Source organism: Microcaecilia unicolor, chromosome 6 (assembly GCF_901765095.1).
Source record: "Microcaecilia unicolor chromosome 6, aMicUni1.1, whole genome shotgun sequence".
NCBI lineage: Eukaryota > Metazoa > Chordata > Amphibia > Gymnophiona > Siphonopidae > Microcaecilia > Microcaecilia unicolor.
Genome location: NC_044036.1, coordinates 278,497,472 through 278,522,418, shown reverse-complemented (window position 1 = coordinate 278,522,418; position 24,947 = coordinate 278,497,472). Strand labels below are relative to the sequence as shown.

General features: G+C 42.8%; 1 protein-coding gene and 1 long non-coding RNA gene across 4 annotated transcripts in view; one reads left to right on the top strand and one right to left on the bottom strand.

Annotated features, from left to right (window-relative positions):
- The window catches only part of GSN (gelsolin), a 104,800-nt gene extending 93,752 nt beyond the window's left edge, over positions 1-11,048 (top strand). For all 3 annotated transcript variants that reach the window (XM_030207561.1, XM_030207560.1, XM_030207562.1), the window contains exons 13-17: positions 404-578; positions 4,744-4,865; positions 5,107-5,184; positions 5,741-5,801; positions 10,591-11,048. In XM_030207561.1, coding sequence (XP_030063421.1) covers positions 404-578; positions 4,744-4,865; positions 5,107-5,184; positions 5,741-5,801; positions 10,591-10,760 — 606 coding nt within the window. In that variant the 3' untranslated portion in view covers positions 10,761-11,048. The remainder of the gene's footprint in view (positions 1-403; positions 579-4,743; positions 4,866-5,106; positions 5,185-5,740; positions 5,802-10,590) is intronic.
- LOC115472993 lies at positions 5,193-11,524 on the bottom strand. Its single transcript, XR_003942588.1, has 4 exons — positions 11,504-11,524; positions 10,092-10,097; positions 8,845-8,850; positions 5,193-5,321 (listed from the first exon to the last, which is right to left on the bottom strand). It is a non-coding gene; the product is annotated as an uncharacterized LOC115472993 (long non-coding RNA).
- Between the last annotated feature and the right edge of the window lie 13,423 nt (positions 11,525-24,947).

Below are 24,947 nucleotides of genomic sequence, written 5' to 3'. Positions count from 1 at the left end.
GTTTATGCTTAGGAATCAAAATTGTCAAGGTCAATGGTGTAGAACCTTTCCATGTCAGACTATCAACTGTTGTTCTATGCTACAAATTGCTGTGCACTATGCAGTTCTCACCTATGGTTATGACTAGTTGATCTATTTGCAAACACCTTTGAAATATTGTATATTGTGGGATAATCATTAGGCTGCTGATGGGGAACTGTTTTTTGACTATAGGTGCCAAAGGTCTGGGACTGGCAGGATGGTGGGTGGGGAGCTATGCCTTTTGAGTGTATGTGGGATTGAGTATGAGTGCCAGTTTGGTCAGCTATGCCCTGAACACTCCCTTTTTGCTTTGGAGTGTCTCCAACAATATAAAATCTTCCCAGTGCATTATGTGAGTCAGTGATATTTGAGTCTTTTCCAGTTGGAGGCCACAGCCAGCAACCTGAACTCCAATGACGTCTTTGTTCTAAAAACACCATCAGCTGGCTATGTTTGGGTTGGCCAGGGGTCTAGTGATGCAGAGAAGCAGGGAGCACAAGCACTGCTGAACATCCTAGGAATGCGGGCTTCAAGCATCGCAGAAGGCCGAGAAACGGGTAGGTGTAGAAAGAGCTTGACGCCAACTATTGTTGTGCTTCCCACAAGAGCTGTCAGAATGGGAAGTCCTCCACCCTGACAAATTAACTGCTTTACTGACAGAAATATTTGTAAGCTTTCTGTTATTCCTGTGGTTCCTCTTCCCCACTTTGTCATAGACAAAGAGACAGTCTCTCTGTCCTGCGTGAACACCCAAGATTATAAACCGGAAGTGAGAAGCACAAGCCCCAGGGAGTGCTAGTTGGGGCAGTTTCTTTCAGAAAGGAAGGTTTATCATTATTCATAGGCAGTTCTAGATTTCAAACTGCAACTGTGGTGTAAATTAGGAAAGGGGTAATTACCATGGGGGCGTGTGAACTTCTTAAAATGAAAGCTCAGAGTATGGGTATTTTATTTTCTTATCCAATTGCTTCCTAAACCTTTTTCCAAAGATGCAATCTCAGATTCAGTTGAGAAATCTGTCAGATTTTGCTTGGGTGGATCCAGGGGGAGGGAAGAGGTTGTTGAACCATGAATCAGATTGAAATGTTTCTGATTTGTATTAGGCTATGAGTTGGTTGCAGGCCTCGGAGTGACAAACACTGTACAAAAAATATAGGTATGTTTGTATGTTTTGGGTAGAGACAATTATATAACCAATGTGAAGAGTATTTTTTGCAAGCAGTAAAGGTTTTTTCTGTGTGCAGTGATTATATTAACAGGTTTTCTTCAACTAGGATTTGCCTGGTATTCTGAGCATATGGTTTTTCCTTTTGTTTTGGTTTTGTGATTGGTGTAAAGTATAGAAAAAAGTTATTTCTAGTCTTTTTGATGTTTATTGGTTATAAATGGAAAACCCAGTTTTTGCATTGAAAGTTCTCTGTTGGTGTTTTTTAGTTATAACCAAAAATCAGAATCCCTCAGCAACTATAACAAGAGACCAGAACCTTGCAGACAAGAGGGCCAAAATGCGGAACAAAGATAAACATATGAATCAAATAGAATGTTGTAAAATTATACCGCTTATAAGCAGGTGGCAATATTTATCAATCAGAAGACAACCTTTAATGCAGCACATCTTGCAAAATGAAGGCCTTCTTCAGGTGGAGCAAATTACCATAAATACTCATGTATAAATCGGTTTCAAGTTGCATCCTAACTTTCACCCCCATCTGATGACATATATAGGTCACGTGGCCAGCATCTCCCCTTCCTTTGAAGAATGAACCAATAAATATAAATGTATTAAACAAAAAAAAACATTTGAACATATAATCCTTAAAAGGGCAATTCTATGATCTAGGCACACACGTACACACCCACAGGCAGATGATCAAAAGTCCCGCGCTGTTCCAAACAGCGCTCTAAAATAGCGCTGGAACAGCGCGGGGCGCTATTATACCTATGATCAGAGATAATGCATGCAAATTTAAGCAGCGCAATTATCTCTGAACATGGGGTAGAAGTGCGGGAGAATTGTGCCTGAGCATGCGCTCAGCACAATCCTCCCGCACTTGTTTGACAGGTCTGGGCTGGAGACCAATGAAAAGAGAAGGACGCCCATCTTTAAATCGGAAGATGGACGTCCTCAACTGCCCTGCTGCAGTGATGGCCAAATTTCAAGGGGCTGTTGGAGTTATAGCCACGGGGCAGTTGAGGACGTCCAAAATTTGGACGTTTCTGAGAGGGGCCAGTAGAGGACGTCCAAATTTTGGACGTTTCTGCAATGGGCAGTTAAGGACGTCCAAAATTGGACGTTTGTCTTTCTCATAGACACATCCAATTTTGGACGTCCTTAACTGCCCATTGCAGAAATGTCCAAAATTTGGACGTCCTCAACTGCCCCGTCACAGAAACGTCCAAATTTTGGATGTCCTCAACTGCCCTCGCTGGCAGGTTTGCTGCAGGGGAGAATGGGGGCCTGCCAGCACGCAAATGCATGTGGACAGGGCTCACCATTCCTCCCCAAAGATCTGCAAACCCTAAAGCCAGCTCGGAGCTGGCGGGTTTGTAGCAGCCAGCGACCCAATCTTTGGCGCGCTGGTCGCTGATCATTGGGGATCAATGCATTAAGCGCTGATTAGCATGCATTTGCAAGCTACTTGCGCTAAGAGCCCTGTTTAGCATGCATTTGCATGCTACTTGCGCTAAGAGCCCTCGAGCGTGTTGTTTCACGCGCTCGAAGGCTCTGATCATGGGGCGGTAGCAAACGCCGGTGCTAACAGCCTCTAGCGCCGACGTTTGCTTTTGATCATCTTCCTGCCATTGCGCTCCTAAATGTCTAGACTTCATTCATTTATTGTATGTGTGCACATACGCACCTAAGTGATAGCAGGGGCCTAAATGCTTTTCTGCAAATTCCCGCTTAACTTACATAGGACTCCTTTTACTAAGCTTTAGTAAACTCTAGCATGTGCTTACCACAGCTTAAAAGGGCTTACCCTGGAACGTGCACAGGCGTCCCACGGTAAACTCCAAACATGCATGTGCAAACCATGCGCTAAAAAAAATGTTTTAAAATTATTTTTGGAGGCGAGAAGGGACGTTTCTGCATTGATCAGTTAGTGCATCTACATTACTATACGCTAACTGATTAGCATGGGATTAGTGTGTGAGTTCTTACCGCCTACAAAATAGAGGGTGGTAAGAGCTCAGCTCTAATTTTTGGTAATGGACACTCGCGGCAGTGGTAAACTTGGCCTTAGTGCACGGGAAAGACTCGCATAAAGACTCACCAAGGCTACTTTCTTCCGCAGCTTTGTAAAAGGACTCCATAGTGGGTATTTGCAAGGTAGTTTAGGGTGAGGCTCTTGCATACATAATTTACAGAATATTGTAAACTATGTGTGTCCCTGCTGCATTTATGTTTCTACACTTACTCCAGCTGTAGGACTGGTGTAACTGGGGGCGTCTGAATGTTACATATGCCAGCATTGGGTTCTATAATGGAACCTAGTCACGTATAGCATAAACTGCTACCATACATCGTCATAGCACCTACATGGATGCCCCCAGTTGTAGAATTCCCTCCTAAAAGCCCAACGTGGCCATGTTATCCCCCAAGGTTGCACCAGGGACGTACAGAGTTTTTATACACACCAGTGATTTTGTAGTGCACAGGCATCAGAAAACAACTGTGTCTTCTTTGGTTCTGGATCAATAGTTAGACTTTAGAGGAAATGCAATATTGCGCTAGCCTCCGGGCCAGTCATAGGATTTGCTAGAGCCTCATCTATTGGCTACAGGACTTAACTGGTATTGGAATTAACATTCGCCTGCACTTAGCTGATTTTGGAAACAAGTCTTATTTTAAGTTGGCTGCAGGCGAAAGACAAATACACTTTTGCTCACAACAATTAATAACACTGGTAGATAACAATATCCTTTGTGCATATGAAACTATAGTTCTTTTTTTTTTTGCCAAAAGTGGACTTGGTGGGTTTTGAAAATAAACCCTTCAGTTGCTCAAACTATCCAAAAGGGTGCAAAAATAACCTTTACACATCTGTCCTTGAGAACTAGAGGACATGAAATGAGGTTGAAGTGGGGCAGACTCAAGAAAAATGTCAGGAAGTATTTTTTCACAGAGAGAGTGGTGGATACTTGGAATGCCCTCCCGCGGGAGGTAGTGGAGATGGAAACGGTTACACAATTCAAAAATGCGTGGGATAAACTTAAAGGAATCCTGTTCAAAAGAAATGGATCCTCAGAAGCTTAGCACTGGTGGTTAGGAGGTGGGGCTAGTGGTTGGCAGGCGGGGCTAGTGCTGGGCAGACTTCTACAGTCTGTGCCCTGAAAATGGCAGATACAAGTTAAGGTCAGGTATACATATAAAGTAGCACATATGAGTTTATCTTGTTAGGCAGACTGGATGGGACCGTACAGTTCTTTTTCTGCCGTCACCTACTGTATTACTATGTCAGAAACTCATAAAAGTCTGCAACCTACCCTGAACTCATAAATATATAAACTTATGAACAATATTGAAAGCACCTTCAAACACATTGTAAAAGCCTCTAAGTTTACTCACATTAAGTAATTGCTCTCTATGCCCCTGACGTGGGGTTCTTGTTTATGCACACTTTCCTATGGGTGCACAAGTCTGGTGCGAGTTTCCTAAAGAACGGTAGAATCATTTGCTGAAGAATGACTGGATGTAACGTTTCTTGTTCTCTATTTCCACAGATGATTTCTGGGCAGCTTTGGGAGGGAAAGCAGCGTATCGTACATCTCCAAGACTGAAGGACCGACTGAATGCCCATCCTCCACGCCTCTTTGCATGCTCTAATAAGACTGGTCGATTCATTGTATGTTTCACTTCTGTAATGAACATCTATTGTAAAAGGCATGCTAACACACACACACTTGTCTGCAGGGCAACAGAGGCCAGCATTGTAATTTTATTCGGGGGGGAAACCCATATAAACTGATACACTTTAAATAGACTTGGTGAAACGATTTTCCTTCTATAGCCATAAGGGGGCAGCATAGGCCAACTACACACAGGTGTGTTTGATCCTCTCAAACCTGCTGCCTCCTATTTTTCAGATTGAAGAAGTACCTGGTGAGATCACTCAGGATGACCTAGCAACCGATGATGTCATGCTCCTTGACACCTGGGACCAGGTGTGTGTTGTCATAGAGTCCTCTCCAACCTCCCCCCCCCCTAACAGAATTCCTTTAGAGCAGGGACTCACAACCCAGTCCTCCAGAAACACCTAGCCAATCAGGTTTTCAGGATATCCACAATGAATATGCATGAGCTACATTTGCATGCACTAGCACCATAGCATGCAGTCTATCTCGTGCATATTCATTGTGGATATCTTAAAAACCTGACTGGTTAGGTCTGTCCTGAGGACTGGGTTAAGAATCACAGATTTCTTAGCTAGACCACAGCTGCTTTCTGTTTAGAAAAATCATAAGGGTTTCTTGCTGTATTCCTGAAAAGTTCCATGTGTGAGGACTCTGCCCGTGTGGACAAAACTCTGTCTTTTCCACTGTACAGCATATATTCTGGGACCAGCAAGTGACTGTTGTGTTTAGTTCTGTCTGCTTCCTTAACAAGACAGCACAAGTTAGAGCTAAGGTCATACCATAAATTCCTCCCAAGTAACAGTGAAACTTTGTACTTTCGTACACCACATGACATTTATAACCTGTGTTTATTTTTACCGTATAGGTGTTTGTGTGGATTGGCAATGACGCCCAAGATGAAGAAAAGAAAGAAGCTTTAGCGTCTGGTAATAAATTCTGGGCAGGATGGGGAAAGTGAGGGGGAGGGGGCACGTTACAGTTGAGTCTCTTCCTGCACCTTTTTCATTGCTCCATCCAGCACCAGGGAGCCAACCTTACTGCCACCCACTGACTTGGTGGCAATTGTCAGTGCACCTACACTTTAAATTACACCCAGAGATTTCACTTTATTTAGATTTTGCTCACACCTTTTTCAGTAGTAGCTCAAGGTGAGTTAGTTACATTCAGGTACACTGGATATTCCTCTGGAATGGAGGGTGCACCTGGCCAAAGTGAGGAACATAAACCCACAGAATAGTGAAGAGTAATTTGAAGGTGTCATCTTCAACTGGGTGGGTGGAGGAAAGATAGGATTTTTTTTTTTTTTTGCATTGTTTGAGTGTACTGGATGACGGCTGCTTAGGGGTAGTAGGAACAGCGATCAACCACTTGGCCTCTATGCTTACCGCGCCGCAGATTAGATAGGCTCACTTACACTCCTGTTCATTAAACCTCCCTGCAGCAGCTCCTAGGTTTGCTTGTTTTGCTTTGAGTGGAAATAGGGAGGGATTAAGCAAACAACTGCTCTTACTAAGATGGCCGCCCTCTGTTCTTCCCATCCCAATATGGCCGGGATCCCTGCACGCGACTCTCCCATCGAACTCCGCTCAGACCGCGTGGCACTCTGTCCACCTGGGCTGCACGGGCCCGAGACGCCACCGTGTCCGTGGCGCATGATACCTGCCTCTCTCGCGTCCTTACGGCCTCTCTGCAATCATGTAAGGATCTCGAGAAATGGGAAGGGAAACCGTGCACCCGCTTCACTCTGGCCCCACACCACATTCACTTGCATTGCATCATGTTTTTGTTTTGTTTTTTGTCTGCCTCAGTAAATAAAAAGGCCCTTCATCTGCATTTCCCTTAGCTGAGAATTTGCAGACTGCCGGATGTAAAATATGTTTCTAAAAAGGCTTAAGTCACTTCAAAAGCATAAAGAGTCATCTAATGCCAAGAACGGCCACTGCATCCAGTGAATCCACTGTATTCACGCTTCTCACTAAATCCGACCCCACTCGCCACGTACCGGAGCGCTTGGATACGGAGGGGCTGAAGATCCCGGTCCCTGCCCTCCCCGAAGTCCGGGTTGTAGTAGTTACAGCGCACTTGACCAACTGGAAGCGACGGATTACTAGAGCTGACCGAATATTGAGTTGCGTCCGGAGCTGAGAAAAAACGCACATGGCTGGTGACGGTAAGGGATCGATCGCCCGCCCTGGACTCGCGCCCCGTGCGGCCCTCTTTTTATTTTTTTTTTGGGAACGTGCACGGCTGCGGCTCGCCCTCCGAGTTGCAAATGCTAACCTGCAAACTGGGGTTTTTAACCCCTTCTATCTCCCCTCCCCTATCAGCGGGGTGCCCTCGGACGGCGGGAACGTCCCCCCCCCCCACTAGCACCCTGCTGGCCCCGGAGCGCATGCCCATCGGAGCACGGCACCATGTTATCTGCGGCTCCGTGCACCCTTGGGCACTACGCCTATCTTTCATCTTGCTCAGTTCTGTAGATTTGTATGGGAGGGGAGGGGGTGGAGATAATTGTCAAGCCCTCACCTGAGCTATGTGACAATGGAAAGACAGCACTGCTAAAAACATTACAGTGAAAAATCCCCTTTTTTTGGAACCAGCCATTTCCTCCTGCTTCGAGCCTCCTGCCCTGTTGGAAGCAGGGCTGGACGCCTGCCACTACAAACCTTCATCTGCAAGTACCTTGTCAAGGTCAAGTTTATTTGATATACTACAGAATCATAAAACATCTTAGCAGTTTATAATATTAATTAAAATGGGGTAATAACGTAATAAAAATAAAAACAAGATTAAAAAAATAAAATAATAAAAATAAGAGAAGACAGAGGAAATGATGAGGAAAGAAAGAACAGGAAAAGAATTATAATGGAACTAGTAAATAAGGCCTGTTTCTGACACAAATGAAACGGGCGCTAGCAAGGTTTTCCTGGGAGTGTGTATGTTTGAGAAAGTGTGTGTGAGAGAGAGTGAATGTGCGAGTGTGTGTGAGAGAGAGAGTGAATGTGCGAGTGTGTGTGTGTGACAGAGAGTGAGTGAGTCAGGGTGCGAGTGCGTATGTGAGACACAGTGACTGAGAGTGAGTATGTTTCACACAGATACACTGTGTGAGAGAGGGTGTGTGTGAGAGAGTATGTGTGCAATACACAGACTCTCTGTGAGTCCGAGAGCGTGTATGAGAGCGAGTGTGTGAGACCGACTGTGTGACACACAGCGACTGAATGTGAGACATAGTGAGAGAGAAAGACACTGACTGTGAGAGAGTGTGTGTGACAGAGATACCTCCCCTCCCTCTGTGGTCTCAGGACCCCTCCCCCTCTCAGGTCTGAGGATCCCCTCCCTCCCTCCCCCCCCCCCGTGGTCTCAGGGCTCCCTGCCTCTCCCTTCCTCTGCGTGGTTGGCAGCACCGTGCGAGTGTGTGTGAGAGAGTGTGTGTGATTATCCTCTCTCCCCTGCCCCCTCCAGCCACCCAGTGATTCTCCTCTCTCCCCTCCAGCCAGCGATTCTCATCTCCTCAGCCACCCATCTATTCCCCTGGCCCGCCCTCCAGCCACCCAGCGATTCTGCTCTCTCCCCTGCAGCCACCCAGCGATGTTCCTCATACCTTTGCCAAACGTTCTGAAGCTGACTCCGTGGCTTCCTTGAAGGTTTCGTTGGTTCATTACGGTGTTTTACCCGCCCTCGACGTCATCATGTTTAGACGCGAGGGCGGGGCAGAGAGCGATCTACACCGTTACGAACCCTTGAGTGAAGCCACGGAGTCAGCTTCAGAACGTTGGAGGTGCCTTTTATTATAGTAGATAGGGAAATCCAAAAGGGAGGGAATGCACTGCAGGAAGTCAATTAACAGGTAAAAGGCCAGAGAGAGTCAGTTTTGCTTGAAGGCTAGAGCAGTGGTTCCCAAATTATTTTGGTTCACTGCACCCTTATTGTCTGATCAATTTTTTGCAGCCCCCCCCCCCCCCCGGCCACATAGATCTCCACCACCCCCAGCCACACAGTTCTGTACTCCACCACACATTGTTTTCCACTGCTTACCTCCACCCACCCCTCCCCTAGCCACAGTTCTCTTTTGCCTCCCCGCCACACAATTTTTTCCACTGCTCACCTTCACCTGGAGCAGATTCGAGGGGGGCGGGTACATGCTTCTGTCTCCAGCTCCACTTCAGGCTCCCTGCCACTGCGCTAGATGTGCAGCAGCAGTGGCAAAACAAACTGCCATGCGGGACCAGACTTTCCCTACACAGCTGTCAGCTATGCCCCGGTACAGGAAGTGATTTTCAAGGGGGCAGGATTATCAGCGCATGTATGAAGAGTCCGGCCTTGGGTGGGTACAGCTACTTTTGCAGCTGCTGCTGTTCTCATCTACAGAAGCGGCAGGGAGGTCAGGATTTGCGTGGCACCCCTGAGAGTTCGCTGCAGTGCACCAGGGTGCAGTGGCTCATAGTTTGGGAACCGCTGGGCTACAGTAAGCAAGTAAACCTTAAAATTTGTAATTTGATAAGTGGGTTCTGTTCTGATAGAGAAGAGGATGGAATTCCAAAGGGAGGGTGTAACAATACTAAAGCAGGTATTACAGAGAGAATCAAGCCAGATATTTATTTATTTAGATCATTTATACCCCGCTTTTTGCCACGTAAAGCAGCCCCAAAGCAGCTTACAATGAACTAATGAAAACAATTACAATGACAGTTGAAGGCAGCTATGATGGAAAGAGGGAACTATTACTAGCTGCCAATGAGCACATAATGTATGGTGTGGAGCATATGGTATGAGAAGATTTGATAAGAATAACAGAAGGCCAGACAGGTGACTTTTCTGCTAGTGTATATGCCCCCCCCCCCCCCTTTCAGGCTACCTAATTAGGATTGCAATGATGGGCCTGGACTGGGGGTCATGTATCAAAATTCTCTTGGGCACCTGTAATAATCAGCTAGGAAACTGGTCCATAACTGTCACATTTTTGCAATGGCTGTTGTTGTCCCTTCTTCCTTACCCTTCTTACGGAGTGATTAGATGATCTTGAAGACTGATGTGGGAATGTACCCAGGGGTGTAGGTGTGGGGGCTTAGGACCATCCACTTTTAACTTGGGGCCACCCAGCAGTGGTGCACCCTTGGTGTAGTTGCCAACAATCCCAAGCCACACCAGCTGAAGCCCACCATAACTTCTCTCAGCCAATTGCAGGAGTCAGCAGCAGCACTCCAAGCCATTGACACTGGTACCTCACAGAACCAAGCATGCGGGGGTTACCAGTATCAAGAGCTACCACTGACTGCCGTGCTTGAATGAACAGAGTTATGGTGAGGTTTGGATGTCTTCAGCTAGCAAGACTTGGGGCTCCTCACCAGGTAAGCATTCAGTGGTTCACAAACCTGACCTGGAAGAACTCCAGTCAGATTTTCTAGATATCTACAGTGAATATGTATCAGAGAAATATGCATGCAGAGGAAGCAGTGCAGGCACATCAATCTCATGAATATTCATTGCAGATATCTAGAAAACCTGAGGTGGGGCTGAGAGGAAATGCATCATGCCCACCTATTTTACCCAGAACTGGATGTAACTGACTATTTATTTATTGATTTTTTTTTTAATTCACGGAAAGTTTGAAGTAAGTTTCTACTGAAGGTAGTTATTTGTGGGGGGAGAGGGAGTAGAGAAAATGGTAATAACTATTTTAAATACTTAAAAATTTTTTTTAATATATATTTCTAGCTTCAAAGTACATAGAAACTGATCCTGCGAACAGAGATAAGAGAACGCCTGTAGCCGTTGTGAAACAAGGATTTGAACCACCTACTTTCACTGGTTGGTTTCTGGGCTGGGACAATGATTACTGGACTGTTGACCCCTTGGAGAGAGCCATGGCTGAACTTAGTGTCTAATGCCAAATGCTGAACCTGCAAGAATATGAGTGCCTTTACTGCCCTAGACAGCAAGTCACACCCTCCAAGAGAGACATTTTATATGTTAGAACCAGTTAGCTGTGCAATAACAGACACTGCCTTCAAGCAGTTTCCTAGTAGCTACTATACTTCACATATTTAAAATAATAAAATTCATTTGAATCCATAACACAACTAAAATCTTTCCATTGGTTTTGCTTTAACAACTTTGTTGGAGGAGGACAAGAAGACATACAAGATTCACAGATGTTTAACTAATCCCCGAACAGTAGTGCTAATCATCTGGCTAGTTATTACATGGGGGAGGCACCTTTAAAATGAATTAGAAAGTTTGTTAAAACATCTGTTCTATAATTAGTTTTTCTGAGTTGGCTCTCCTTGGACAAGGGCATCATTCCATAGCACTTCAGCTTCAGGAGTGCTCATACTCACTGTCAGGCCAGTAGACAAACAATGGGGGCAGTGTGGGGTATTTGTTTTTTACATATTACATTTATGCAGCACCATTATCTGTACCTTGAGCAATGCTGAATACAGGATCTATAGGTAGCTGTCTGGATGGTTCTATTCAGCCAGTGGATAGCTTTAGTTTTTGCTCCCAAAAAAATCAACTAGGCAGGGGGTCTCTCTGAACCCAATCCTTGGGCCACACTTAGCCAGTCAGATTTTCAGGATATCCCCAGTGAATATGCATGAGATAGAGTTGCATATAAAGAAAGCACTGCATGCAAATCTAGCTCATGTACATCCATTGGGGATATCCTGAAAGCCAGACTGGCTAGGTGTGTGCTGAGGACTGGGTTGGGAACCCCTAACTAGGGGCTAGAATTGTTTGCCTGAAAGGATTAGATTTAAATGAATCTGATTCTTCATTAAAGAATATGGCACCTAAACTTTGGAATGGTCTTTTGAAAACTAGGCAGCTCCGATCGTTTATAAATTTTCATTGAGCCTTGAAAATGTTTTTTGTTAAGTATTATGATAATGAATTCTTGCATTTTATTTATTTGTTTCTTAAATATTCTAAAATAGAATTCCTGGTGAATTTGTACGTTGCTTAGAACCTCTTTAAGAGAGTGGGTGACTAACAAAAGCAGTGACTGGAATACTTAGGCAAAGCATCAACTCTGTCCTTGCTTCACCCCAGCACTAGCTATGGCTAAGACAACAAAACATCATAGCTATGGCGGTGGTGTTTTCGTGATGATTTTTGAATGAGTTTTCTGTGCTTCTACCGGCAAAATAAGACACGTTAACTTGAACTTATATACAATTTCCTGATTAATTGTAGATGATGAATGCATATTCTTCTACTGAAAAGAAAATATAAAATTGAACCAATGTTGAAATCTGCCGTGGCACCGTTTTTCCCCAACAAGTTATTTCAGGGAAACAGCCACCACTGACTGGTCCCAAAATTTTGTTCTTTTCATATGAGTAAGATTGATGAAAAAGTGACTCACAAGCTGTGATATGTGAATGCTATTGGAAATACCTTAGTGCTGGGAGTAGCAATAATTGGATTATTTTAAAAGACAACATATTTGGCCAGGTCAGGCAGAAGTGACATTTGCTTGCATCACCTAACCAGTGTTTTGATCCCTTAGGCATAATCAGAGTATGGACCCTGTACACGCTTCTTTGACTAGACCCTTTTGGGAGAGGAGGAGAACCAGACCTTTGCAATTGGGTTAATGCAGTTATTTTCAATGCAGGGGGTCCCTCTGGGCTTTGTGGGGGGTTTTTCCTGCTACGCTGCCTCTCAACCTAGGCTTAGGGTAGAAAGTAGATTGGGGAAGGATCACGTGTTTCAATGACAAGGCATTTCTCAGACAAAAAAAAAAAAGAATACATTTGGAAATGCCCACAGCCTTGAGGATACCCTCCAATGAAGTTTGTCATTGACACACACTGGTCAGCAACAGTGTGTGGTCCTATGTAGGAAGATATTTCAGAGTTCTTCAGCTCATTAGATTCTAAAGTTGTCATAACTTAAAAATGAAAGACGACACTGGGTTAATGGTTTCACGGAGACAGAGCATACATACAGGGTACAGACTGGCATTCAGCACATGGAATTATTTTGGGGTTTTTTAGAAGCCATGCACTGCAGCAAACATTGTATAGCTTATTAGTATAAGTACTTGATGTTAGGAGCTTACATGTGGCAGTGACCATTGTACCAGTCCTTTGGACTCTGAAAGGGCTGTGTGTCTTGAAGAATAGCACACTGGTTTGTTTGTATATAATAGACACTGTAATATTTCACAGCTGTCTTCATTAGTCAGAGCAGGTGCCATGAAGGATAACCCAACCATGTTTTAAATTTTCTGAAACAGAGTGAACTATTAAGCTCCCAGTACAAAGCTGTGTCTTAAAATGAACTAAACGAAAGCAAGTTAATCTTCACGATGCCTCAACAGTGACCACTGTGTATTTTTAGAATTTTCACATTCAAACAGGACTATTTCAGAACACCTACAGCTATTATGATACCAACAACCAATCTAATGCCTGTCTCAGTTTCACACTTATTTAAGAGTAATATCACAATTTACCATGTGTAAGAAACAGCACTACCTTGTATCCCTCCATGCATGCCAAATTGTATGAGACATTTGTTCAAAGAGTGGGGTCCCTCAGTAAGTTTGCGCTGTAGCCTACAGCAGGCTAACAGTAACTGCTATAGAGGAGACTTGCATTAGTGTAGGGCTTATGTTCAAAGCACTTGGAGTTACAAAGTTATTTAGGGGCTCATTTTCAAAGCACATAGACACACAAAGTACCAAAGTAACCTATGTGCTTTGAAAATGAGCACCTTAATTTACAGACAAAAACAGTCCATCTACTACGTTAGTGGTTCGAGTTATAAAAAAAACTGTTACTGGATGAAGGCTATACCCGCCTCACCGCCTTCCTCAGTATTAAAAAAGTCATTGCACTGGTGGTTTGAGCTGAAGCGCTCTATATGCAGTATTCCATCTCCTTGCAAGTTAAAAATCCTGTTTTTGAATTTTCTCACCATTTTTATCTTTGGCTTTGTTTCTGGGAGGAGAGCATTCAATTTGGGAGTGGGCTAGGAGACTTAGTTCTTTAAATTAGGGGTGCAGGGAATCCTGTATAGCAAATTGAACAGTGCAGGGATAGGATCACATAGTAGGGGAACGGGGAGGGGATAACACTACTGCAACAACCAGTCAGCATCGGATTACAGAGGGGGTGGGGGAGGTAACATGGTTGCTTCTGCGCTATCTGCGCCTACATGTAATACAGGGCAACAATTTTCTGTCCTGTGCAGTAAATGCAGGGTAGATGCTGGCCACACCCCCTATATTTACCGCATGTTAAATTTTGTGGTAAAATGCATGGTAACTGTAAAAGATAACTTACCACACTTTTTAGTAAGAGAACCTCAAAGTTTCACAAAACAGAACTGAGAAATAGAGATGTACAAAAGCTAAAACGTTGGTTCATTTATAAACACCCCCCCCCCCCCCCCTAAAAAAAAGTCTGGGTTTTTTGGTTCATTTTAAACATGATATTTTGGGAAGTGACAGAAAGAGGCGGCAGGTTGGGGGGGTAAGCGTGCCATGGCATATCCTATATAATAATTTGCACACTATCTCTCTGTGTCACACACTTTCACACTCACAAACACTCTCCACACTCTTCTCTGTCTCTACTACACTCCATCACTCGCGCGCAAGCTAATCACAGGATATGGATGGCATGGGAGGCAAGAGAAGGAGACAACATAGGAGAAGAACACTTAACTGCTAAGGAGCAGGCTGCAGCTAAACAGAAAATAGCTGAAGCACAACGAACAAGGAGTGCAGCTCTGAGTGAAGATGAAAAGGCAAGTGAAAGTCCACAAGCCACTGCAAGGAAGAGGTCCAGGATACAAAAGATGACTGATGAGGAAAGTGCAAGTAACAGACGAAGAAACGCCGATTTAGAAAGGCACAGAATTGCTAAAATGACGGACGAACAGAGACAAACACACAGAACAAAGCGCAGTGGTATACAACGCAAAAGATTAGAAAAAATGACAATTGAACAAAGAGCGACAAATAGAAAAAGGAGAGCATACTTAGAATGGGAAAGAATTAAATGATAGAGAAACAGACAAACAACCAGGCAAAGACGAAAAGATTTAGAACAGCAAAGACTTGCACAAATGACATATAAGCAACGATGAACGACTACTCAAAATGGAGGAGTGGCCTAGTGGTTAGGGTGATGGACTTTGATCCTGGGGAACTAAGGAACTGAGTTAAATTCCCACTTCAGGCACAGGCAGCTCCTTGTGAGTCTGGGCAAGTCATTTAACCTTCCATTGCCCCATGTAAGCCGCATTGAGCCTGCCATGAGTGGGAAAGTGCGGGGTACAAATGTAATAAAAATAAAATAAAAAAAAGACAGCCACAGCACAATACAGAACTATAAACACAGGAATTGCAAGAACAGACTGTCTCAATGAGAACGAAACTCAATACTATAGTTGTGGTCCAATGAATGCAGTCTATATATTTTATTGCAAAACATTTTCACAATGAAACACTTTCTGACAACCTATTTACACAATGCTGTAGTAAAGGCAAAGTACAACTTCCAGGAATTAGCTACAATGAATTAATGCAACAGCTTCTCTCCGGGGAACATGAATATTCTAAGAATTGTTTTACAAAAACATTAGGTCCATTAATAGTTCATTAGCTTTTGCCTCCATGGGAGCTAACATTGCACCACCACCCGGATATGGCCCTTATTGTTTTCAAATTAATGGTACTATTTACCATAGAACAGCAGCACTACATCCTCCAAATGACAAAGACAATTTGCACAATTATATATTCTTGATCCAGATGAAGCAGCTGTTCAGAGACTACAAATCTCACCGAATGCACACATCAACCATAGATTAATGAGACAAGCGATTTTACGGCATGGGAAAATCCATTTGCAGACGCATGCAAGATGCTGCATGAAGTAGAAAATGAATGTATATGTGAAGCTCAACAATGAAGAATAGAACCTCCAACAGTTTCAATGGCCATTGTTCAAGATCACAAAAACGATCCATGACGATACAATGCCCCTAGAGCCAATGAGGTGGCTTTCATTTTTCAAAATACAGATGGGGAACCACCCTTACATAGAGATCTAATAATACACTGCTGAAACAAGCCAAATGAAGAGAACAAAACTGAGAATCAGTGTGTTGGACCCCAATCTAGAACCAATGGTATAGCCATTACTCTTTCCATATGAAGATCAGAGCTAGGGGATACATATTCCTTTGTCTAAACAACCAAAATGTATAATGCACCTGCGTCACAAAGCAAAGAACACAAGAGTAAGAGTTACGCAAATGCAGTACTATGGGTACCATTTGGCAATAAGAGATGAAGTCAATCCTTTTCTTAGTGCAGGAAAACCAACGCAACAATATTTTGTTGATGAATATATTAAAACAGGCAATCAGACTAAATTATATTTGACAAAATCAAAAACTCTTAAAGAGTTGAAAAATACTCCAGGTTAATGGACCACCTTGCAAGTGAAGCTGCAAATGGAGGAATTACACCTGGCCAGGCAGTTATTTTACCATCATCATTTGCCGGCAGCCCAAGAAATATGCATCAAAATTATCAGGATGCAATGGCAATATTTCATAAATATGGCAAGACAGATCTGTTCATTACTATAACCTGCAACCCAAGATGGGAAGAAATTACTCAAAATCTAAAAAAAAAAAAAGGGTCAGGCACCAGAGTTTCAACCTGACTTATTGGCAAGGGTGTTTCATTTAAAACTAAAAGAGTTACTACATGATATATGCAAAAAACACATACTTGGTATGCCTCTTGCAAAAATTAATGTCATTGAATTTCAAAAGCGTGGTTTACCTCACGCTCATATATTAATTATCTTGAAAGAGGAACATAAGTCGAAAAGAAATGAAATAATTGACCAAATCGTATGCGCTGAAATTCCTGAAATAAACAACTTTCCACGTCTGCATGCAATAGTTGCTAAACATATGATACATGGCCCATGCAGTGACCATAACTTCAATTTTCCCTGCATGCTTAATGGGAAGTGCTCTAAACAGTTTCCAAAACTCTTCCAAAATGAAACTATTGAGAACTGTGATGGATATCCTAAATACCGCAGAAGGGATAACGGCGTAGGTACACTCTTAAATGGAAAATTCATTAACAACACTTGGGTAGTCCCTTTTAACCCTTTCTTACTTTTAAAGTACAATTCCCATATAAACGTAGAAGTATGCGCATCTATTAAAAGTGTCAAGTACCTCTTTAAATATGTCTATAAAGGACATGATTGTGCCAATGTGGTTACTACAGAGCACCAAACTTTACAACATGATGAAATTAAAACGTTTACTGACTCTAGATATGTTAGTGCTCCCGAAGCTGCATGGCGATTAAACAGCTTTGAAATGCATCACCAATCACATACTATCGACATTGGAAGTACACTTACCAGATCAACAAAGCATTGTTTTTTCATCCTCACAAAGTTGAGGCTGCAGTACAAAGAGCCAGAACCAGAGACACCACTTTAACAGCGTGGTTTAAACTTAATGCAGAAGAGAATCCTCCAAAGACAGTTTCATACATAGATATTCCTATGTACTATATTTTTGATAAAACAGAACGAAAGTGGAAATGTAGAAAAGCAGGACATGACAAAACAATTGGGAGAATGTATGCAGTTAATTTTGCAGCAGACCCTGGGCGTTACTGTTTAAGGCTAATTCTACTACACCAACCAGGGGTTAAGTCATTTGAAGACTTAAAAACAGTTGAACGTATTCTTTATAATACACTAGTAAAAAAGGCCCGTTTCTGTGAGAAATGAAACGGGCGCTAGCAAGGTTTTCCTTGGAAAGACTGTGTGTGAGAGATGGAGTGTGTGTGTGAGAGAGAGAATGAGAGTGTCAGAAAGTGTGTGTAATGAAACAGGTGCTAGCAAGTTTGTGACAGAGAGAGAGTGAGAGAGTGTGTGTGCCAGGTGGCCCACTTCTCTCCCTCTTGCCTGTGTGCTAGATGCAAGTGTGTATTTTTGACAGACGAAGAGAGAGTTAGTGTGTGGGAGTGTGTGTGAGAGACAGTGTGTTTGTGAGAGATTGGGTGTGTGTTTGTGAGAGAGTGTGTGTGTGTGTGTGGCAGTGACCGTGCCTTTCTAGCTGCCTGGCAAGGGGCTTCCATCCCTCTGGCTCTCTCCCCACCTCGTAGTTCTCCTGCAGCCCTCCCTGGCACTTGAGGCGTTATTCGGTACTCCTCCCCATGGCTCCTAGCATTGACATGTTTTCCAGCGTGCCTGCCTGCCAAGGGGCCTCCCCCCCTCTGCCTCTCTCCCCAACTCATACTCCTCCTGCACCCCTGCCTGCCACTTGATTGGCGTTATTCCAAACTCCTCCCCCTGCCTGCTAGCAGTGACAAGTTTTACCTCCTGCTCCTCCGGGCTTCCATGCCTCTTGATCTGCGATCGTGGTTATTCGTTCCCCTCCCTGCTACACACCCACCTTCTCCTTCTCCGGACCTTCCTGTCTGTTGAGCGTCGAGCCTCGTTACTCCTCCCCCTAACTGCTACACACCGACGTTTTGCTCCAGGCGGTTCATTTGTTTTTGGAGGGTGGCAGTTTCAGGATCGTGGCATTGTGGTGAGCTGTTTGCACGGCAGCGTCGGAGGGCGCAGGAGGGCAGAGGTGCCTCATTTTTTAGAGGGCGGGAGCTTCGGGGTCCCGGTGGATCAGCTTTACGGACGGCATTCCACCCCCTGCGTTGGTCGCTGTTTGTCACTCTGCGTCGGGGGGGGGGGTGGAGGCCCTGCATAGGTCGCTGTTTGTCATTGTGTGTTGGGGGGGGAGCGTCAGAGGGCGGTGGAACTGGCAATTCGCTAAGTGTCATAGCCCCGCCCGCAATGTCATCACGTTGTGACGCGAGGGCGGAGCAGACACTCATGGGATCTTGCAACTACAAATTTACATTTAGAATGTTGGGGTTGTGAATTATGTGTGGATGGGGCGTGGCTGAGGGTGGGGCTAAGAGTGAGAGTGAGTGGTGCTGACAGCCTGGAACACTACAGGGCTTCAGTGTTTCCCTGGCACACAGTGAGCTTCAGAACGTTGGAGTGAGAATTATTTATATAGATTTCAAGATGCAGCCAAGAAAATGGGGCGCAGTGACGATGAAGCTCTGTGGGAGAACACCTTAGATGATGCAGTCACATGCAGCATCCCTCAGGAAATCAGACACCTTTTTGCATAAATTTGTGTTTTTTTCCCGTAACATCAAACGTGTTAAAAATTTTCCAAAAATACAAACTTACTATGATACAAGATTTTCAACACACCCATGGTTGCCAAGGTGATTGCTCTGTTTGTGAACAATTGTGCCTTCAAAAAAATCCAGGACGTTCTGACTACACATGGCAAAAAACTTGAACACTTTGGTTTATCAACAGTCATCCAGAGAAGATCCTAAACTTGCCTTCAACGTTGCAGATGAAAACCATAAAGCTCAACAAATACTTGAAAACCTAAATAATGAGCAAAGGGAAGCATTTCATACTATACTTTCTGCCTGTAATACAAAAAAACATAACCCACACATGCTTCTTCCTAGACGGTCCTGGTGGAAGTGGAAAAACGTATACATATAACACTATCCTGAGCAACATCTGAGGAGATGGAGGAATTGTACTACCTGTTGCTTCTACAGGAATTGCTGCAAACCTCCTTCCAGGACAAACTTATCATTCACAGTTTAAGTTACCTGTTCCTCTACTGGAAACGTCAACATCAAGTATCAGATTATCAAACGATACTTCTATCATCAGAGATGCTAAAATCCTTATTTGGGATAAATCAACTATGGCACCCAGTATAGCACTTACTGCTGTAGATAGACTCCTCAAAGACATCATGAACAATCAGAAACCATTTGGCAGGAAAGTTCTTCTCCTTGGTGGAGATTTTAGACAAACTCTACCACTGGTACCACACGGTGATAGAGCTCAAATTATTGAAGCAACCATTAAGTTAAATCAACTATGGAAAATATTTGAAATACTAAAATTAAACAATGTCCGCTCTGTAGACCCAGATTTCAACAACTGGCTTATTACTTTAGCAGATGGAAATCTTCCATGTCCAGACTGAAAAAGAAAAGGGCACGTTTCCCTGTAACCGATCCAGCTGCAAGCTATGCCAAAACATTTCACAGGACCCCACAGTCATTCACAAAGGAAAAACATTAAACATAAAGGAATCTTTCACATGCTCATCTTCCAAAGTGGTATATATCATTCAGTGTAAAAAATGTAACGAAGGATGCTATATTGGAGAAACAGGCCAGATGCTTAAGACAAGATTCAATTTACATAGACACAACATGAAGAAAGCTGGTGCCACAGATTCCCACCCCTGTGGGCCAACACTTTACAGGACCAGGACACTGCACCAGTGATTTCACAATAAGAATCCTGAAAGATAACTTTAAAACAATACAGGAACGTAAGACCTTTGAAGTCAGAATGATTGAATATTTTGACACCCAACAGACAGGACTTAACAAGGATCTGGGTTTTCTAGCCCATTATAAACCATAAAGTTGTATTTCTCTGTTTATCACTCTCAACTACCCACACCCATCCTGTTAGACTATCAATGAAATGAAATGCTTTGATGTACCCATGCATACCTACCCACCCCCACCTTGCTAGACTGTTATTGAAATGCTTTGAAGCTTTACTTATATATACTATCAACTAACACATTTGCTTATTTCCAATCTGACGAAGGGCAACCTTCGAAAGCTAATCAAGAAATGTATTAAGTTATGCCCAATAAAAAAAGGTATCATCTTATTTTCTTTTCCATGTTTTATTTTGTTTGATTTCTATTGATAACCTTTAAGAGTGGACTTACACGGCTACCACACCTCTCTACTAAAGATATTATCGAAATCCCACAGAAGCACATTTGTGTCGGTGATATAGTTAATGACGTTTTTGATCAAAATATTACCGCAGATACTTTGCCCAAAAAATGCACCTGTAGACAAGATAAATGAGGCCGTTCTAAATATTTTAGAAGGTGAGACATTTACTTAAGTTTGGACTCCGTTCATGACTCCAATGATGAGGAACATCAGTTATACCCTATAGAATTTCTTCATGAACAAACTCCAACTGGCATGCCTTGCCATAAACTGCATTTAAAAATTGGAGCCATAATTATCCTATTCAGGAATTTAAATACCAAGTGAGGTTTATGTAACGGAGCTCGCTTAATAGTCAAAGACTTGAAACCTAACCTCATTATTAGTCAAGTAATCACTGGGTCAACTGCAGGGAGTACAGTTTTTATACCACGTATTGAACTAGCACCTTCTAACACTGACCTCCCATTTACATTACGTAGAAAACAATTTCCTGTGAAATTGGCTTTTGCAATGACAATTAACAAATCACAAGGACAAACATTTTAAAAAGTTGGCATTTTCTTACCAGAACCAGTGTTTACACATGGCCAACTGTATGTAGCATTTTCACGAATTCGAATGTCTTCTGATGGTCCTGAACAAGGAAAGCTTTTCCCTCATTTTAACAAAGTTTTCACTAAAAATATTGTTTATAAAGAATCTTGCAAATGTAAACAACCATTATATTTCTAATAAAACTTTTACAATTTCTGCGTACTCTATCTTTTAAAAAATACTATAAATAAAAATCACAAAAAAATTAAGATAAAAAAAAAAAAACAGAAAACAATCTGTATCTCATACCCCTGGAGCATATTACTCATTATACACCCTTCCCAATTATTACTTATCATGACAGAACATTTCTCCTAACGGTTCCCTTAAAAACAATCGCCATTACATGATAACCTTGCTAGCGCCCGTTTCATTTGTGTGAGAAATGGGCCTTTTGTTTACTAGTTGTCTATATTTTTGTCAACTTTCCTGTCATTGCCTGAGCTAATCACCACTGAGGCATGGATAGGAAAGTTAGCATTTAGCGCTAAGCTGTGGATTACTGCCACGATTTTAATGCATTAGTAATTTACATGCTCATTAGTTTGAGCATGACGCAGCTATTTTTGCTGCTAATTTTGCCGTAGAGTGAGATGTCTACCATGAACCTTTGCGCATCGTCCTTCTAATTACTTAATAACTGAGATTGACAGCAAAATAGTATCTTACATTGATAACTTTCCTCCTTTGGCGCCTAATGCAAGATGCTTTAAAGTGTCAAGTGTTAGTTTTGCCATCTGTGTACACTAACCACGTGTTAAATTTTTTATTTTAAAAATATTTTCAGGGTGTGTGACATGGGCCAAGCATAGGTGTTCCTGCCCTAACCAGCAAGTGCATCTACATGGCCACTAGCCAACTGGTTAATGCACAGTTAACATGAGCCCTTACTGCCTCTTAAATTGGCAACAGAAAGGGGTGGTGTGTTCATTTTTGTCGATGGCTGTGTGCCAATATAAAAATTAATGAATGGCTATATATTCAAGAAATTTAAAAGTGCCTTTTTTTATACACATACTACAACTGGGCATAGTGCGTTGAAAGTGTCACATTACAGCTTAGTAAAAGGGCCTCTTAGCCAGGTAAATACTGATTTACCCATGCAGCGAACTTCACTGAGGGGCCTTTTTACTAAACTGCGGTAAAAGGGGGCCTGCGCTAGCATCAGCGCACGGCACACACTATGGCCCCCTTTTACCACAGCAGGTAAAAGGCTGTCTTTGAGGAAAAGAAACTGCCTTCCAATAAGCGAAACACCGTGCGGTCATTTCTGGGGGAGCCCTTACCGCCACCCATTGAGTTGGTGGTAAACGGGCAGTGCAGTGCGGTGCTGCCCGATTACCGCCGGTTCAATTCCGGTGGTACAAAAATAGATCATATTTTTGAAGTGCCGGAAATGGCATGCGCTACGAGTTGGGTACTACCGCCAGGCTCCTGTGGTAGTTCTGGAGTGGTGGGCTTACCGCTGCTTAGTAAAAGGACCCCTTAACCTGACTAGAAGTAGATAAGCAGTTCCATCACCTCCAGAAAATAAATATGGAAAAAAATACGGTGTGCTTAGCATGAGCAAACAAGTTAACTTACCGCAAAACTGCTTTAACACGCTTTGCGGTTAAGCATTTTCACGCGTGCTAAGTGCCTTAGGGCTTAATACCCTTAAGTGACAAGTTTACATGTTTGATTCCACGGAAAAAAAAAAGAAGATACATATGGCATGAAAACACTAGTTTTGTACAAACACCAGGTGTTTATTTTCCAGCTAATTAAATTAAGTCATTAAAAACCACTTAAGAACAGAAACTATGAAAATCACGCAGGTGGAGTCAAATCTCCACCTCATTCTCTGTGCAGTGCAGGAGGAAGCAGGTGCAGATGGCAAGCGCTACTTTGTAGTTACTTCAGTTTAAGTGAAAGCTCCTGTGATCTCTGCATGTGGCCACGCTGTTTTGCAAATTGCTCTCTTAAGAATTGTGACTTTTCCTCATTATGAGATCAATGTTTCTTTATGGGAAGGGGTGAGCAGATAATGAAAATGATACACAATCTGAGAATTACTGGATTACAACATTAGGAAAAAAAGGAACTTTTTCTGACACAAAAACAGCCACAGATGAAGATGGTGAGGTTCCCAACCCTCCAAATAAGCCACTGTGTAATGTAAATATATCAATAAAGACACAAAACGGTAATTTCTCAAAGCATGGTTATTTATGTGCCTACATGTAAAATACAATCATTCAAACATACAAAAGCAGTGTCAGTATATTACACAACACAGTAAGTAAGTACATCTTGCAGTATACAAAAATAAAATAAAAAGTTTAAATCAATAATGAACAGTGAAAAATAGTTCCCGTCATATCACACCCATCTATTAAAATATTTGTGGGGAGCACACAGTGTAAGTAGAAGGAACCCACAGTAGGAAGACTGTACACATACGACAAGATCACAGCATAGGGAGCTACAGAAACCAGTGCATTAATGCAACAACCTGTCAGGTCTGGTCAGCAATGGATGCAGAATTAAACTAAATTTTCCACCTGATGCTTCTCCCCAAAAGAATTTTACCATAAACGAGGAAAAACAAGCAAATTCTGTTTCACCTCAATTGCTGGAGGGTAGAAAACAAACTTGACAGTGAGGCACATTTTCAAAGCATATAGACTTACAAAGTTACACAGGTTACTATGGGGCTCATTTTCAAAGCACTTAGGGGTACTGCTGCTGGATTAAAAAAAATTTTTTTTTACACATACTCATCCCAACACAATACGAACATACCCACAAACTTTAAACACCCCAGATTATACCCTCCCTATCTCAGATAACCTGAAAATCCTCGGTGTTACAATCGACCGTAGCCTGACACTTGAGAGCCAAGTTAACTCTACAATCAAGAAAACGTTCCACTCAATGTGGAAACTCAAACGCGTGAGACCATTCTTCCCGAGGACAACATTCCGCAACCCGATACAAACAATGGTACTATCCCATGCTGACTACTGCAATGGAATTTATGCGGGATGTAAAGAGCAACTCATAAAGAAACTACAGACCGTTCAAAACACAGCAGCCAGGCTTATATTTGGAAAATCGCAATTCGAGAGCGCCAAACCCCTCCGAGAAAAACTGCACTGGCTCCCTATCAAAGAACGTATTGCTTTCAAAATCTGCACCCTGGTCCACAAAATTATCTATGGCGAAGCCCCAGGATATATGACTGACCTCATAGACCTCCCAACCAGAAACACAATCAGATCATCACGAACATACTTAAATCTCCACTATCCTAGCTGCAAAGGACTCAAGTACTAATCAATTTATGCATCCAGCTGTTCCTATATAAGCATGCAACTGTGGAATGCACTACCGAAAGCCGTGAAAACAATGTACAACCACCTTAACTTCCGGAAATCACTAAGAACAACCTGTTCGAAAGGGCATACCCTACTGACCCAATTTAAGTGTGTGAACCCTGCAACACAACAAAGCCAAAGCCCGTAATGAACACTATATAACTCTTCCCTCTACGATTCCCTAATGTGTCTGTAAAACATGAATCTCATTCAACTATAACATCTATTTGTTTAAT